A 14,637-nucleotide genomic window follows, 5' to 3' on the forward strand; every position below is an offset into this window, starting at 1 on the left:
GAGCCCCGCTCCGCTCCCGCGCCGCTCCCGCGCCGCTCCGCCGAGGCCCCCGGGGCCGCCGAGCCCGCGCCGCGCCCGGGACATGCGGCCGCCCCCGCCGGCGAGGAGGCGATGAGGCTCCGCAGCGGCACGGCGCTCACGCTGCTGCTCGGCTGCCTGTGCGCCCTGCTCTCGCTCTCCTGGTACGGCGCCTTCGGCGGGCACAAAGGTAAGGGGGGCTCGGCCGCCTCCGCGGGCGCCCGGCCGCCGCCCCGCGGCCGGCGAGGGCGTGCGGGGGCTCCGCGAGCCTCGCCCGGGGGTTCGGTGGGATCCAGACCCGCTGAGCATCCGGCGGGACCTGGGGGATCCCGGCGGGCAGGATCCTACCGGAGCCCCAGGGATGCGGACCTGGCGGGATTCTGTGCGCCCCTGGCCCCGCGGTACCCCCTGGTCCCCGTGGGACCGTGACCCGTGGGAGTCCCGGGGCGGCGTGCCCGTGCCCCTGCCCGTGTCCAGCTGGGCGGGAGGTGCCCCGGACGGGGGTACTCACTCGTCCCCCGGGTGCGCTCTGGCCTGGGGCACCCATGGATGGTCGGGGAGCTGCGGGGTGATAAGGGCTGTCGTCCAGGTCGGAGTGTGCTGGGCTTGGCTTTGACGATGCTCTTCTTTACGCTCCCATGTTTATGGCCGAAACCTCCATGGGCGATGGAACCCAGGAGGATTAAATCTGTGTGGAGAGGTGGTGATGCCAGCAACTGGGGCGAGCCCTGGGATGCTGGGGGTTCTCTGGGCAAACTGGAAGTGAGGGGAGACCTGAGCAGCCCTGCCTTCCCTGCACAGGGCTCCTGTGGCTCGATGCCGAGTCCAGTAACTTCAGTGGGTGTGGGACAGGTGTGAGGGCTGCGGCTTCAGCACTCAAATATCGGTGCTGGCTTTGCACCGAGTGGGTGGCTGCAGAGCAGGGGTGCAGGACCCCATCCCACCGAGGCTGGGAGGAATCCCAAGCAGATATCACCAGATGCTCGCTGCTGGTTTTTCCTGACAACATAATAGTTGCTTTTCCCCACCCAGTTTCTCACTCAAGCAGTGCACCAGACTTATCCTGGCCTGGAGGACAATTCTGACAGTTGCTTCTGAATTGTGTGTCTGTCCTGTGTACGGGTGTGCAACCTCTCACAGCCATGGTAATTGCCCAGCTCTTCCATTTCCTGCACTTTGAAAGGTCATTAAAGTGTGTGGTCTAACCAACCATCCCTTGACTCTCACTTCCCACTTGCCATATAAACATGTCTCTCTGCTACAGGTGAGAAGCAGCTTTTGCTGATTGTAAGCCGTGACTTGGTGGCTTTGCAATCCCATGGCACACCGTGCAGCTTGTGCACAGTGCAAAGCTGGCATTAGGGCTGGGGCAGCTCTGGGGGAAGGCTTTTTGGCTCTGATGGGCAGGATGACACGAGCCCATCCAGCCCAGCCACTTCCCTGGCAGCAGTGCAGGAGAGCTTGGGATGTGCCATTTCATCCTGGCAGCTTCAGGAGTCGGACGGGCGGCGGCTTGGACTCCCTGTCACTGAAGGGCTCTCCTGTCGTGCTGCTAACATGGTTTAAATCCCACCAGAGGTGCCTCCCACGGAGGTTTCGGTGACAGGCAATGCAGGATGCTATCAGGGTACTGGTAGATTGGTTTGCTTCTGCTGGTGGGATTTTTAAGTGGCCAAAATGTTTGCACATCCCGGTGTTGGTGTGTGCCCTTTCAGCCAGAAATGCTAGACCATGGTAGTTGTGCAAAGGCAGGGGAGCACTCTGAGAGCTGCTCTGTGGTTATCACTGAGCAGTGGCTCTGCTCAGAGCTTCCTGCCATAAACAAAGTGAAAGCAGTGTGCAGTGCTGTGTGGGCTTCGAGCAGTCCCTCCAGGTTTCAGAAGCAGGGTGGCCAACCCCACTGGGCAGTCTGTCCTCCTTTGACCCACCTGTATTTCTTAACAAATAGCTTTTCCCTGCTGCTCATGCAAGTGCTAAAATAGCAACCTGAGGTACCACTGCTCCTGTCCTTCTCTGGAGGACCCTCCCTGAGGTGTTTCCCTCTGACAGCAACACAGTCAGCTGCACACAGGGATCACTACAACAGGTCACAGGTAACACCGGTCGGGCTGTGTCAGCACAGCAGGTTTCCGGCTGTTATGGTCATTTACGTATCAGGCCGTTATTCAATACAGAGCTGGAGGAGACCTTGGGAGGTCATTCAATCCATCTCCTGCCCTACCCACGATCGCTGATAACCAACCCCTTCCTGACAGATGTTTGTCGTATTCACTCTTAAAAAGCTCCGATGACAGAGACGCTCTAAGCTCCCTGGACAATCTGTTTGACATTTAGCAGCCCTGATATTGGATTTTTCTTATGATCTGAGCAGAAATGTCTTTTTCTTCAGTTTAGTTTTATGATTGCTCTTCTTTTTTCCATTTATTGGGCACAGGCAGAAAAGTTCCTTCTGTCCTTTGCAGGAGCCCAGTAGATATTTGGAAGTTGCTACTGTGTTTCCCTGTACTAATATAGATTAAACCACGCTAGTTCCTTTGATCACTCATTTTAGGTCATGTATTCTTGCTCTGCAGTTGTTCTTTGACTCTCTTCTGGACTATCATCCCTGGTGAGGAATGTTGCTTAGCCTGTGATAAAGGACTGAAGTCGCTGCCATATTTTTGCTCAGAAGAAGGGATTACTTCATGTCTTTTACATACAGTGATCCTGTTAATACATCCCACTGTTTGCTTTTTACTTTTGCCACAGGTGACTCATGTTTAATTTTTTCATCCCATTGACCTTTCAGCCATTCCTTTCCAGAACTTTTCCTGCTTTTCATTCCTTATCTTGTATTTGCCTGGTTAATTATTCTTACCAAATTGCATTACCTCACGCTTGCCCTTGTTGAACTGCATCCTTTTTGTTTCTTTCAGACTGCTTCTTCTGAAGTGTCAGGATTGTTTTGAATTCTGATCTTGTCCTCCTGCATGCTTGCAGTCCCTCTCAGCTTGGTGTAGCCTTCCAAGGCAATCAGCATGTTTACTCTGCCATCAGCTAAGTTGTGGATGAAAACACCGAGTGGTATTGGAGCTGGGATGGGTTCCACTGGAACCTGCTTCAGTGGGGTGCTCCCAGTCTGTGCTCAGAGAGCAGCGACCACTTCACTGATGGTCTTCCCAGCAATGGTCCAGCCCCTGCATCCCTCACTGTGTTATGGGTACGTCCCATTAGACACTATCAAAGGTCTCTCTGAAATCTTTGCTTCTTCCCCTTTTTCTCCAAGCCCTGGCACCCCATTGCAAAAAGAAATATGAGAAATTTAGTGTGATTTGTTCTTGATAAACAGAGGTTATCTCTTGCTCAGGTTCTCCTTGTCTTCTAAGCACTTCAACTGAAGTTAAGCTGATTATTCTGTAATTTCCTGCCTCCTCCTTATTCCCATTCCTGTATTTTTCAAAGATAGGCTTTGTGTTTGCCAGTCCTCTGTAACATCAGACATCCCCTGTGAGTGATTGGAGACAGTTCCCAGTGATCCCGAGCTGCTCATGTTGTTGAGTTCTGGGGAAGGCTGGCAAGGTGTCCTCATTGCCTCTAGTGGGGAATAAAATGATATTAAAACACGTGTAGAGTATCGCAGAGCCTGCTTGTCTTCCCACTCTGTACTGGGAGGACAAAACAATTAATCAAAAGAAAATAAACCAGAACAAACCATCTCTAGAGCTGCTTTTCCGTGACCAGCTCAGGGCTTGTTTACCTGCTAATGGCGTTCTGCTGTGCTGTGGTTATTAGTAAAGTTTTGACCTCATGGTCTGCAAAAAGAGATGCTGCCTCTTTCCAATTATAAATGAGGTTTGAAATAGTCTGCTGGAGTGGGAAGAGAAGGGCAGCCTCAAATAGCACAACCAGTCACCCAGGCGGCCGGTGTCCAGCATCACGGGGTGTTTGGAGGTGGACCACGTGCTGTGTGTCATGGTGGTGGGTGTCTTGGACAAAGTCTGATATTCTGTCTTTGCTGGTTCTAGGTTTAAATGTGGTTTAACTTTCAAAAACCAGCAGCTGCCATGGAAGAAGCTCTTCTGTAACCTGGTGTCATGCATTGGACCTGTAGGGTTTAACTGTGGAGGATCAAGCCCTTAGGAAGGCACAGTCAGGCTTGGGCATTAACATGCCCAATGTGGGAATTACAGGGGGTGTTTTACTGAAATATCAGTCACTTCGTGACTTTAGATAAGTCACAAGTGCAGATGGGATGAAGGCAAACAATGTAACCTACCTGCAATTAAATTGTGTTTTTTTCTTTCCAACAACAAAAACTATTCAGTTCTCATCCACAATGTTTGTTCTCATCTTGATGAACTGACCAACCATGTACTGTTTATGCAGTCCTTCTCTTTGCCCCTTGCAGCCCAGAGCCATAAATACTGCAGGATATTTGGGGTTTAAGTGTTTGTGTTTGGTTTTATATTGAACAGGAAATTCTAAACCTTCTGTTGAACATTTTAAGGAGATTCCCAACATGCTGCCCCTTGGAAATGCTGCAGGTTGAAGTTGAGATTGGACCTCCTGAGTACAACTGCATAGCTCAGGGCAGGCTCTGTCCCCATGCTGCCTGTGCATGCTTCCCCTGATAGGTTTTTTTCCCCCTCAAGTTTTAACAATTTATAGTTGCCCAGTGCCAGCCAGCTCCAGGCTTCCATTGTAAAACCCCAACCGCAGGTACCTTTGTACCTACAGATTTGCCTGCAAAGTGGGGTTGCTCTTTGTGTGGTGGTTTCACACCCCTAAGATCAGTTGTGACTGTGTGGTGTTTTGGTTGCTCATCCCAGGGGAACATTTTTCCTGTGGATGTTGTGAAAGCTCTCCAGAGCAGATGTGCAAAGCTCCTTGAAGGACTCACCACTTGCATCCTCAGTGGGTATCTTGGTGCAGATCTGAGCGTGGGGTCTCTCCCTTGACTTGTGGGTGTGATGGGGAATGAGATGTCGGGTGGTTGGCGTTTTTGGGGCACTGGCTGCAGCGTGGATGTTGGTCTGGTGCAGCAGGGAAGGCTCAGGCAGCACCTCTGTAAAGAAATATCTCTTGTTCGGTGCCGCGCACAGCGGGATGCTCCACGCACAGCGGGATGCTCCACGCACAGCGGAATGCTCTGCTCGTGGCAGGATGCTCTGCTCGCTGGGGGTGTCCTTTGTGTGAAGCCAACTTTGTCCCAGAGGGATATTCCTCTGGGTGTGTTTACGAAGTCTTCTTATACAGTGCATAAAAACCGTGAACACTAATCCACTCTGGAAGCAGCAGAGTCGAAGCTTGTGGTACCGCTAAATATGAGCCGTATCTTGCAGCATATGGGGGTTCCCGCTGCTTTTTCATTTGTGTTGCCTGCACCAGCTTGACTTCAGGTTTTTGTAGTTTCTTTGAGCTCTTAAGCACCGGTTGCAGCCAAACGGATGTGAGTGCAAGCCCTGGTTTGAGCTGGGGTCACTTCACTGCAGCCCTTGGAAGTGTTTCCCGGGAGGGGAGATGCTGGCAGCAAACCCAGCGGGTGCTTCTGATGGCTGAGGAGGTGCAGGCAGGGACCTGGCTGAGGAACTGTGAAGTTTAGAAGTCTGTCATTAAAAGGCGTGGTGAACAAAAAGATGTGCAGGAGCATTCTGAGAGCCTTTACTTGGCCTGTGTGGTGCTCAGCAGACGTTGTGTGGAATTGGAATTGGGAATGCAACAGCATCTGCAAAATTATCCTGCCTATGATTTGACCAAATTCATCTTGAGAGCAAGGGCGCTGTGCAATCTGTTGATATGCTTTTACAAAAATAAATTTTTCATTGTCTGGAGACACATTTATTTCCGTTTTTATTTCTTTTCAGTTTTTATTAGGTATTGAAATGGAGCTCTTGACCTGTATTTCACATGTCCATGTCCTGTTGCTGCTCCCACAGTAAGAGCTGCAGTTGTGTGATGGAGTTGAAGTTACTGGAAGTGGAAGGGGCTTTTCTAACCTGTCTTCCTCAGAGTAGGAGACTTGGAGTTGTGTCCTTGCTGTGCTGTATCTCTCCCAGTCTTGGAAAAGTCAGCTGGCTGGTTTCATGCCTCAGTTCCCATCTGCTCTCTGGGGACAGTGACATCTCTTGTCACAGGGGTTTGGAGGACACAGCCAGGCTTCTGTGACAGCAGAGTCTGTGTCAGTGCCTAGGAGAGGAGCAGTCAGAGGAAGTTAACACACCGCCCCCCCAATTAGATCAAGTACTTCTCTTGGTTTACTTCTGTTGCAGAACAAAACTCTATCTCATTTGCAATTCCCTTTGATTCATCTAAAACAAATAATTGATTTGTACTTACATCCTGAATGTTCATTGATTATTCACTTAGTGTTTAATGTAAAACACATCTATAGCTGGCTAGTTTAAGTGAAGCTGCCAGTCATCTCTAGAAAGCCTTGAAGCCACTAAGTAGTGGAGAAATTGCTTTAGCAATAGATGGACAAGGCTGCCGCAGATAGACTTGTGATATCCACAGTTCTCCCCATTCACAAAACCCAAACCAGTCACCAAAGGACCAGTTTTTCTGTTCATGGTATGAAGAAACACACACACACATACCCATCCTGGGGTGCCTGGCTCAGCACAGGCATCCACAGCCACCAGGGCTCTGCAGGAAACCCCTGCAGAGGTGAGGCTGAGCCACCTGCCTGGAAATATTTGGAGGCGATGCTTTTATATTTCAGGTGAAGATTTTCCATATCATTTTCATGCTAATTTTAACGTTGAAGTTTTCTTTTTCATGAGGCAAAACCCAAGAGGCTGGGGGGGCTGGGTGGGTGAAGGGGGCTGCAGTGGTGGCAGAACTCACTGGGCAAATAAAAGGACTGTGGAAATTATTAAAATAATCAAAGGGCTTCAGCGGGGGCGGGCAGGTTAGTGCTGTTAGGAGGAGAGGCTTTTCAGGGAGGGCTGATTAAGCATCTGCTTAACAGCTTCCTGATGCAGGCAGAGGATTGTTGTCTTCGATGGAGGAAAATACATTGTTTCTGCCTTCTCCATTTGAATTACAGTGCAGGGGGCTTTTTATTCAGCAATGGCCTTCTTGGGTTTATTTTTGAGCTCACATCAGGCTTCCCTTGCAAAGCGAGAAAATCTGGGAGTGGCAGATTCCTGTTTTAAATAATCTCTCTCTGCATTACTTGTGTCACTGGCCACTTCTCCTTCTGTTTTTGTCCCGGTGTCAAGATACATTTAAGTCTCCTGGATCAGTGCATTAGCATGGATGCATCTCTGATGCACAGAGACAGCTCTGTAACTCCATCTTCCCTCCTGACTGCCCCTGCCTTGGAGTGCCTCTCCCAGTATTTAAATATTCTATCCCTTCTGTGCTATGTACAGGATAAATACTTACCTAAAGGTTAATCTGTATTTTGAAGTGACTCGACATGCACACGAAAATGTCTTGTGCAAGGTATTTTCATTTCTGCTTATATTAAAGTGGACAGCAGTAGCATTAAAATGTAAATTGTTAGGCTTTAAAGAAGCTTCTGGGCAAAAATTAATCTCCACTTGTCTTTTATGTTCATGATGAGTTTTGTTGTGTTGCAGTGTCCCTTTACTTGTGACTGTAATTGTTGCTCTGGTGGTTTAGGAGTTGTTGGTAGTGGGATGGATGTTGAACTGGGGGAAAAGCGCAGTGTTGGCTTGTGTCAGTGCTGCTGCCTGGTCCCTGCCTGTTCCTCAGTGAGTTTTTAGACCATCCTAATCACGTTTTCAAGTCTGCCTTAGAGCACTTTGGTTTTTCTTCTCTCCCTGCGATGGCAAGAGCTTTCTGGAAGGTTTAACCTGGTTTAGGCTGGAGACCCTTTTTTGTCAGTCGCTACTTGTACTTAGGCAGCAATAAATCCTCTGTGTATTGTCACTGTTCTGAGGAATGTCATGGCTTAGGGAGGAGGCCTGTGGTACCAAAAGGTTGTGTAGCCTTCATGAGCTCTTGTAAATAATGAAAAAACCACTTCTAATACTGAGAAATGAGCTAGTTAAGATCTGTGTAAGAACAATAAATTCTTCTACAGCCTAGTTTATTGAAAGCATGGTAATGAGACCAACCCTGCCAGTACCAAGAACTTCACACAGAAGGAACTGGAGAAGTTTTCTGAGGGAGAACTAAATTTCTTTATCCCTCCCCAAAAGACAGACATCAGGGCAGCAGAGCTGCTGAGCAGTGTCCCCGAGCCATGTCCCCATGTGAAGAGCAAGAGCAGTGTTTGACCAGTCCTTTGCTGGGTGAATGGATGGACCTGGGTGGTGGTTGAACTCTCTCAGGCTCAACCACTGCCACAGACAAGTACCTGTCAAATGAATTATTCAGTTAATGCTGGTGAAAGCAGTGTGGTGGTCTCCCCTCCCCCTGCTCTCTGCCCTGACTGTGATCTTTTATTTGATCTTGCTTTTCATGTTTTAACCATTCCTTTTTCGTGTCATCTCTCATTGCTCTCTCTGGAGCTGGCTTTGATATCTTTTTTCTTTGTCTTCTATTTCGCTCGGTTTCCTCCCTTCCTTCTTCCTTTGATGTTGCAGAAAATGACCAGGATGGACATCTTCCCACACGTCTTCCTTGTCTTAATCTCATCCAGTTCAAGTTATCCACTATTTGAAGAACTTCACCAGTTACTCATCTGATAGTGTGGCTTCATTAAGTCCAAGCAATGATTTTGGGTAGAAGCTGGTTGGGCTGCCTGGGGAGGAGATGGTGCTGGTCTTTGCACTGGGTGTCAGAGGTTGTTCTGGGTCCACCTGGGTCCCAAGAGTGGTGGTGAGGCAGGATAGACCCCCCCCCAGGACAAACCCTCCTGGTTCCAGAGTGGTGATAAGCCCTGGGGGTTGTTTCCACAGGCGTCTCGCATGGGTGGCTGGTGCTGATGGGGCAGCAGGAGCTCATCCTACACCTCAGCTTTGAATACATGGAAGTAAAAACAAAAATTGTGTTTAAAAGGAGATTAGTTTGCTGACTTTGACAAGCAAGAAGTATTTAGGTAAAAAAATGGAAATGCAAATCTGGCTGAGCACAAGCTTCATCATTAGATGGCTGAAATTCTCCACTCTGTTGTGCCAGTGAATCTGCATGAAACATGTATTTTCCCTGAGCTAAAGAGCTGACCTGGGTGGGGGAGGTAAGTACCCAGAGTGGTGGATGAGCATAATTAGGACATGGATTGTGGGTTGGCTCCGTATAGATCAGTTTGTGTTTCGTTAATGTCTGGTTCCACCCTGTCTGTCTGTTTTATTGGATTAATTTATTACTTTCTGAAAGTGCCTCTCCAGTGAGCTAAAATATCTATTTACTGGAAGTATTTGGTTACCATGAAAAAGTGTATTTGGCATGTGTTTGGCAAATATTAACTACTTTCTTCTGTTTCTTTTGCAATTTGATCTTCTATTTATCTTGGGTATTGATTGCTGAGGCCTTGGTAATTATTTGCTGATTTTGGAAATAATCATTTTAGAGGCTTGGATTACTTTTGTAATATTAATCATTACCATGGTGTACTTGCCTGAAAGGATGGGAACTCTCTGACAGCTCTAGTTGCAGGGTGGACATTAACTGTCTGAAACTGTGCCGCCATCTTAAAATAACAAAATCATTACTGGCGTTTTGTTCCTGAAACTAAGCAGATATTTGCAGGGATACAAACCTGGCAGTTGCACTCAGCCCACAAATTGGCCGTTCCTCCTGATGGGAGGAGTGGCCAGATTCTGAAGTCAAATAAAAATATGGTTGTGTTCACTTTCCAAATTGATTTCATGGTGTGTTAGTCTCAGCTCTGGCGCGGGGTTGGTGGGCGATGGGCAGGGGCACAGCAGCGATGGAGCTTTGCCTGGGGGGAGAGAAGCAACACTCCAAAAGGGTCTTACACTTGCAAGTGAACGTGCTGCCATACAGTGGCACATCTTGCTTTGGGGGAAGGTGAGAAATTGGAAAGTCTCTGCTGGGAGCTGAGTAATTGGCACCTGCTATTATTGTGTCCCTCCTCCCCCTTTTAATATCTTGTTTGTAGAGATACCTCTCCTACGGATCTCATTACACAGCCGTAAAGCATGATTCTTTAAAAAATACATGCATTCCTATTCATGTGGGGTCTGAATACCTACCTCCTTCAGTTTCCATAAGGAGGAGGGATGGTTTTGGTGGCATCCAGGCATCTTTCCTCACTGCTGGGCAGAGTCGCAGGTGCCCATGAGGAGATGAGCTGTGCCCTCCCCGTACCTGGACACAGATGTAAAGATGTAATTCTTCCATTAATACAGAACCTGGCAGGCAGTTAGAGTGGCTGGGAGGGGAATTTTGTCTCTTGTTGTTTTAGGCCTTAAAGCAAGCGATTGTGTTGGCTGTTTGAATGATGTTGGCTTGATCTCCATCAGAGCTTGCACAGTGACATATATTACTAGAGAGCACGAGAGGCGATGTTTAGCCTACGCCCCTGGGATCTCTGGTGCAGTGAATCCCATTTCTTTCTCATGCATCAAGTGATATGTTTAATTGGTTTTAACAGTTTTGTCCTTGTTCTTTTATTGGTGGATTGTGGTGCAAAAGGAAGCTGGGAGCGTTTTTGGATCCTGTCCTGGGTAATTTGATGACTAAGTCTCGTTGAGCTTCATCTCTGTGCAGGTGCAGTGATGCATCTCCTGCAGGGGATGTGGTGGGAAGAGCATCTCCTCCTCCTCCCAAACACACGTGCGGGGAAGGAAGAGATGGAGAGGGCAAAATCATGTTTGTGACAATTGTTTTCTGATTCGTTTCATCACCTTAAAGAACGAAAATGGTAAGAGGCGCCTCAGAAAAGAGGGCACTGCAGCAAGCCCTGGCAGGGATGTAATCTCTTTTCTTCATACGGAGGTATAAAGATAATTCCAATCGGGATTGAAACAGCGGATGGCAAATAATTCTTGAACAATCCGCTTATGGTGTTCCAGGATGCGAATGAAAACCACTAATGGGATAAAGAAGGATCTAGATAATTATCTGGACTGCATTAAATCCCATCCTTTCAGGAGAATACTCTTATGCGGACACCAATTTCATGTGTATCAAATGCTAAAGCTGACTAGACATTTTCAAAGCTGGCTGATTCCAACTCAGTCATCCTTGCTTGGTGATCACATATCTTTTATCTACCTGGTTGGTCCTGATAAATCTGATTTCTGGTCTCTGCTGTCCTGGTTCCTTTTTTTCCCCTCCCAACAGCAGGTTAAAGCTGTGACACACATTCTCGCCAGGGCGGATTTGAAACCTCCTTCATCTTTTTCTTCCTTCACTTGGTCCGCTGTTTTGGGAGACTTCCTGGGGTTTTTTTTCCCTTTTACAGCTGGTAGTGCTGTTGTTTTAAATCTGGCAGAAGAGCTGCATGCAATATTAAGGTGTGCAAGATATTTTTTAATTTGATCCATTTTTTTCCCCCATCAAGAGCTCTGCCTTGAAGTGCGGGGGATGACACCATGCTCCAAAACAAATCCAGTTGTGCAGTCAGTTAATGAGGCTCTTGTTGTAAGCTCTTTGCTGCCTTTGCGTTTGAACCTAATGGACACCCCATGGATGGAGTGGAGGATGGCAGGAAGAGAAAGGAACAGTTTTGTGTTGACTGAGACCGTGACATTTGGATGAGGTTGGATTAGTTAAAAGTGTTCAAAGCTTTGCGTTGCAGGAACTCTGTTCTCTGTGACCCCATGCTGTTCAGAGGTATGGGCCACAAAAACACTCTTCTAAGAAGGTGGGTGTCAGAAATGCACCCCTAGGAAGCAGCTGGTTCTTCATTATCCCCCATCAGCTCGGGCGGCTGCATTTTCCGTCTGTCAGAGAGTCATTTCTCTTCTCCAGCCTCACACCAAGTGTTCACCAGGTGAACTGAGGCATCCCTGAGCCAGCTGCAGCATCCAGGCTGTGTGTCCCACAATGGGAGCTGGGCTGGGGGCGTGCAGCTGAGACGACTGCCCACGAGCCGTCCTCCAGCTGCAAGAGGAGGATTGGCAGTCAGCATCATTCCTTTGCACTCTGGAGGACAGATGCTGTTCATGGCTGTCTTGTCAGGGAAAGACTCCCATCATTCATATGGAGAGAGCCCAAATGCAGCTCCTCGGTGGCAGATCCTCTGAAAGCACAAGGTTCCCATCTTTACTGCCATGGCAGCACTGTTAAGGGTCAGTTGTCTTTTGAAGTACAGAAGGGCTTCCTTGCTTTTAGTGAGAAGTCAAAGAAGAAATGCCATCCTGTCCAAGGTGGATTTGGGTTTCCAATCTCCTTCATGTCTCACAGAGAGGGTCAGTTTTGTGCTGAAATCCAAGGAGTTGGTATGCTCATTTTGGCTGTGGACTGGAAATTGCTCTTGACACCAGCTTTGCTGTTTACATGACTGTGAGCTGTCACTTGCCTCTCCCAACTAGTGGATGTCTTTAGAGGCACATGAAACTCAGCCCTTCCATGCCAGGCTTAAATTTGGGACAGGTAGGCTGCACCAGGCTCTGATGTGCATTGGGGCACACCCCCATGAGGCACTTGCTGAGCAGGGCTGTGTGTAGAGAGGGGGATACATGGTATCCTTGCTGCCTCTGGAAGGTTCTTTAAGAAACAAGTCATGTCAGAAACGTGGTCACCTTTTGTTTTGGTGACATGACTTCTTGAACAGCAGCTCTTAAACTGAATTGCTCACACAGAAGAGTCAGTATCAAGGTTTCTTCACCTCCTGATCACAGTTGTGTCCCCTGGGGCTCTAGGAGCAGGGCTTAACTTTAACACTGATGCCTGATGCAGCTTTTGCCCTAAAACCACCAACATTCTGCAAGAGGAGTCTGTTGAGGTCTGACAGTTCACCCCTAAAAGTCAATTGATTCCTGTGTAAGGCAAGGTACTCATCCTACACACTTGTGACTTGCAGAGAGATCTTGGTGGGGATTTTTACCTGATTCTTGGTATTACTGTACACCCTTCAAATGAACCACTCACTAAGAAACCTCATTACTTGCTCCTCATTAAAGGCATCTGGTTAGCCGAGTTGCTAGTTGAAGTCTCCTTTCTTCAGCCTGGTGCTGAGATGGAGTGGTTCCTGGACCTGTTGTGCCAAGTGTTACCTCCGTGGAGCATTATAAACCATCTCCTGCTTGGGTGAGCGCTACCCAGAGAGAAATGGTGGGTTTTTTTCCAGATGTCTGCACAGCTCTCGAGTGACTTGCACGATGCGCACACGGAGAAAGGCAGATACTCCATGTCTCTTTGGAAATTTGTCAAGACAGTGGCAGATCGCTTAGCCTGAGTCGTGTTGCCTGTTCATAACTTCTAAAATGCAGGTCAAGGAGTATTGCTGTAGTAGTTAAAGGTCAGGCAAAATTACAACCTTTAGCTCTTCATAGCAGCTGTGATCATCAAAGGGGGTGTTCTACTCCTGGGATTGAAACTTCAAGCACTCATCTGTTGTTCCAGAGCGCTGGTTAATTATTCTTCAAGCCTTCAAACCAGAGGTGGCCATTTCTGCAGCTACCCCTGATGGTGTTCAAAGGCCCCACCTGAGACCAGGATCCTCTCTTGTGTGCCCTGAATGCCCTGGGTGCACTGGGAAGCCTCCTGTGAAAGGCTGGGCTAGGAGAAGTGGGCCCATGTAGGTGAGGCAGTTGTCAGTGGGAGGAATTAAAATCCACATCTACTCATCAGCATCGTTTGGTGACCAAGATCGCTGAGGTGCTAGGATATGTGTAGGGGTCATTTGCATCAGATTTGGTGGAGAGGATGAAAGGGAAAGATGTTGGCAAGACAGGGCTCTTAAGTGGGTAGAATTCAAATTGCCAACCAGTGCAGAAAAGGTTGAGAATTTTTTGTCTGCTGGTGTGTGGCATAGCACGGGGGTGAGAAGATGAGGGTTTTATACACACTCTCGTTTAGTTTGGCTTCCAGGAGAAGTCCTTACCTCCTCCTTCTGCCAGCTTACTCGGAGTTGCCCTCTTTCCCTCTGCTCTGCCTACGTTTCTTGCTGTGATTTCAATTATTTATACCATTTCTTTTGCCCTTAAACTGCTCCACTGCCTGTGCACTGTCGAAGCAGCTGTCGCTTCCCAAGCCCGTTCTGCTGATGTGTGAAGAGCCCATCCCTGTGCACACAACTCGTTAAGAGCATTTCAGGGCTCTTCAGTGTGGGCAACTATGTGAATGTAAAATTGCAACTGGATCTTATCTTATGGAAGATTTTGAGTGTGGCTGGTGAAGTAATGATCTACTTATTAACGTAGGGTAGCAGGAGGGAGCTGCTGAGGGTTACAAGGGGAGAGAAGGAGGAGTTTTGCAAAGGAGTATGTCCCCTTTCTGTGGTGTAAATTAAGCAGCTTAAAACTAGAGGCATATTCTCCTCTCAGTTACATCAGTGTGCATTTGGAAGAATCTCGTTAAAATAATTAATGTCTTTTTAACACAGGCTGGTGTCACAGAGGAAACCCTGGGTGACAGGGAGGCACAACCTCACCCGCTGGCCTGGATCCAAATCCAAGACTGGGAGAGGCAAATTCAGCCCTTCAGTTTTGTCCTTCCTCATTTTTACCTCTGCAGCATTAAGCTTGGAAAATGAGCAGAAAATGTTTAAATCCCTTTCTTCATTGCTGTCATGTTCAAACTGAATTAACTCTC

The 14,637-nt window shown here is 48.2% G+C and overlaps 1 protein-coding gene across 2 annotated transcripts in view; it reads left to right on the forward strand.

Annotated features, from left to right (window-relative positions):
- Positions 1-81: 81 nt before the first annotated feature.
- Positions 82-14,637, forward strand: part of MGAT4B (alpha-1,3-mannosyl-glycoprotein 4-beta-N-acetylglucosaminyltransferase B) — a 51,282-nt gene continuing 36,726 nt past the window's right edge. The window contains exon 1 of one of the 2 annotated variants that reach the window (XM_027682642.1): positions 82-208. In XM_027682642.1, coding sequence (XP_027538443.1) covers positions 112-208 — 97 coding nt within the window. In that variant the 5' untranslated portion in view covers positions 82-111. Of the gene's footprint in view, positions 209-2,687; positions 2,767-14,637 lie in introns of those variants that run through there. The other variant, XM_027682643.1, reaches the window with a different exon arrangement.

This window comes from Neopelma chrysocephalum, unplaced genomic scaffold (assembly GCF_003984885.1).
Source record: "Neopelma chrysocephalum unplaced genomic scaffold, ASM398488v2 Primary Assembly neopelma1_63, whole genome shotgun sequence".
NCBI lineage: Eukaryota > Metazoa > Chordata > Aves > Passeriformes > Pipridae > Neopelma > Neopelma chrysocephalum.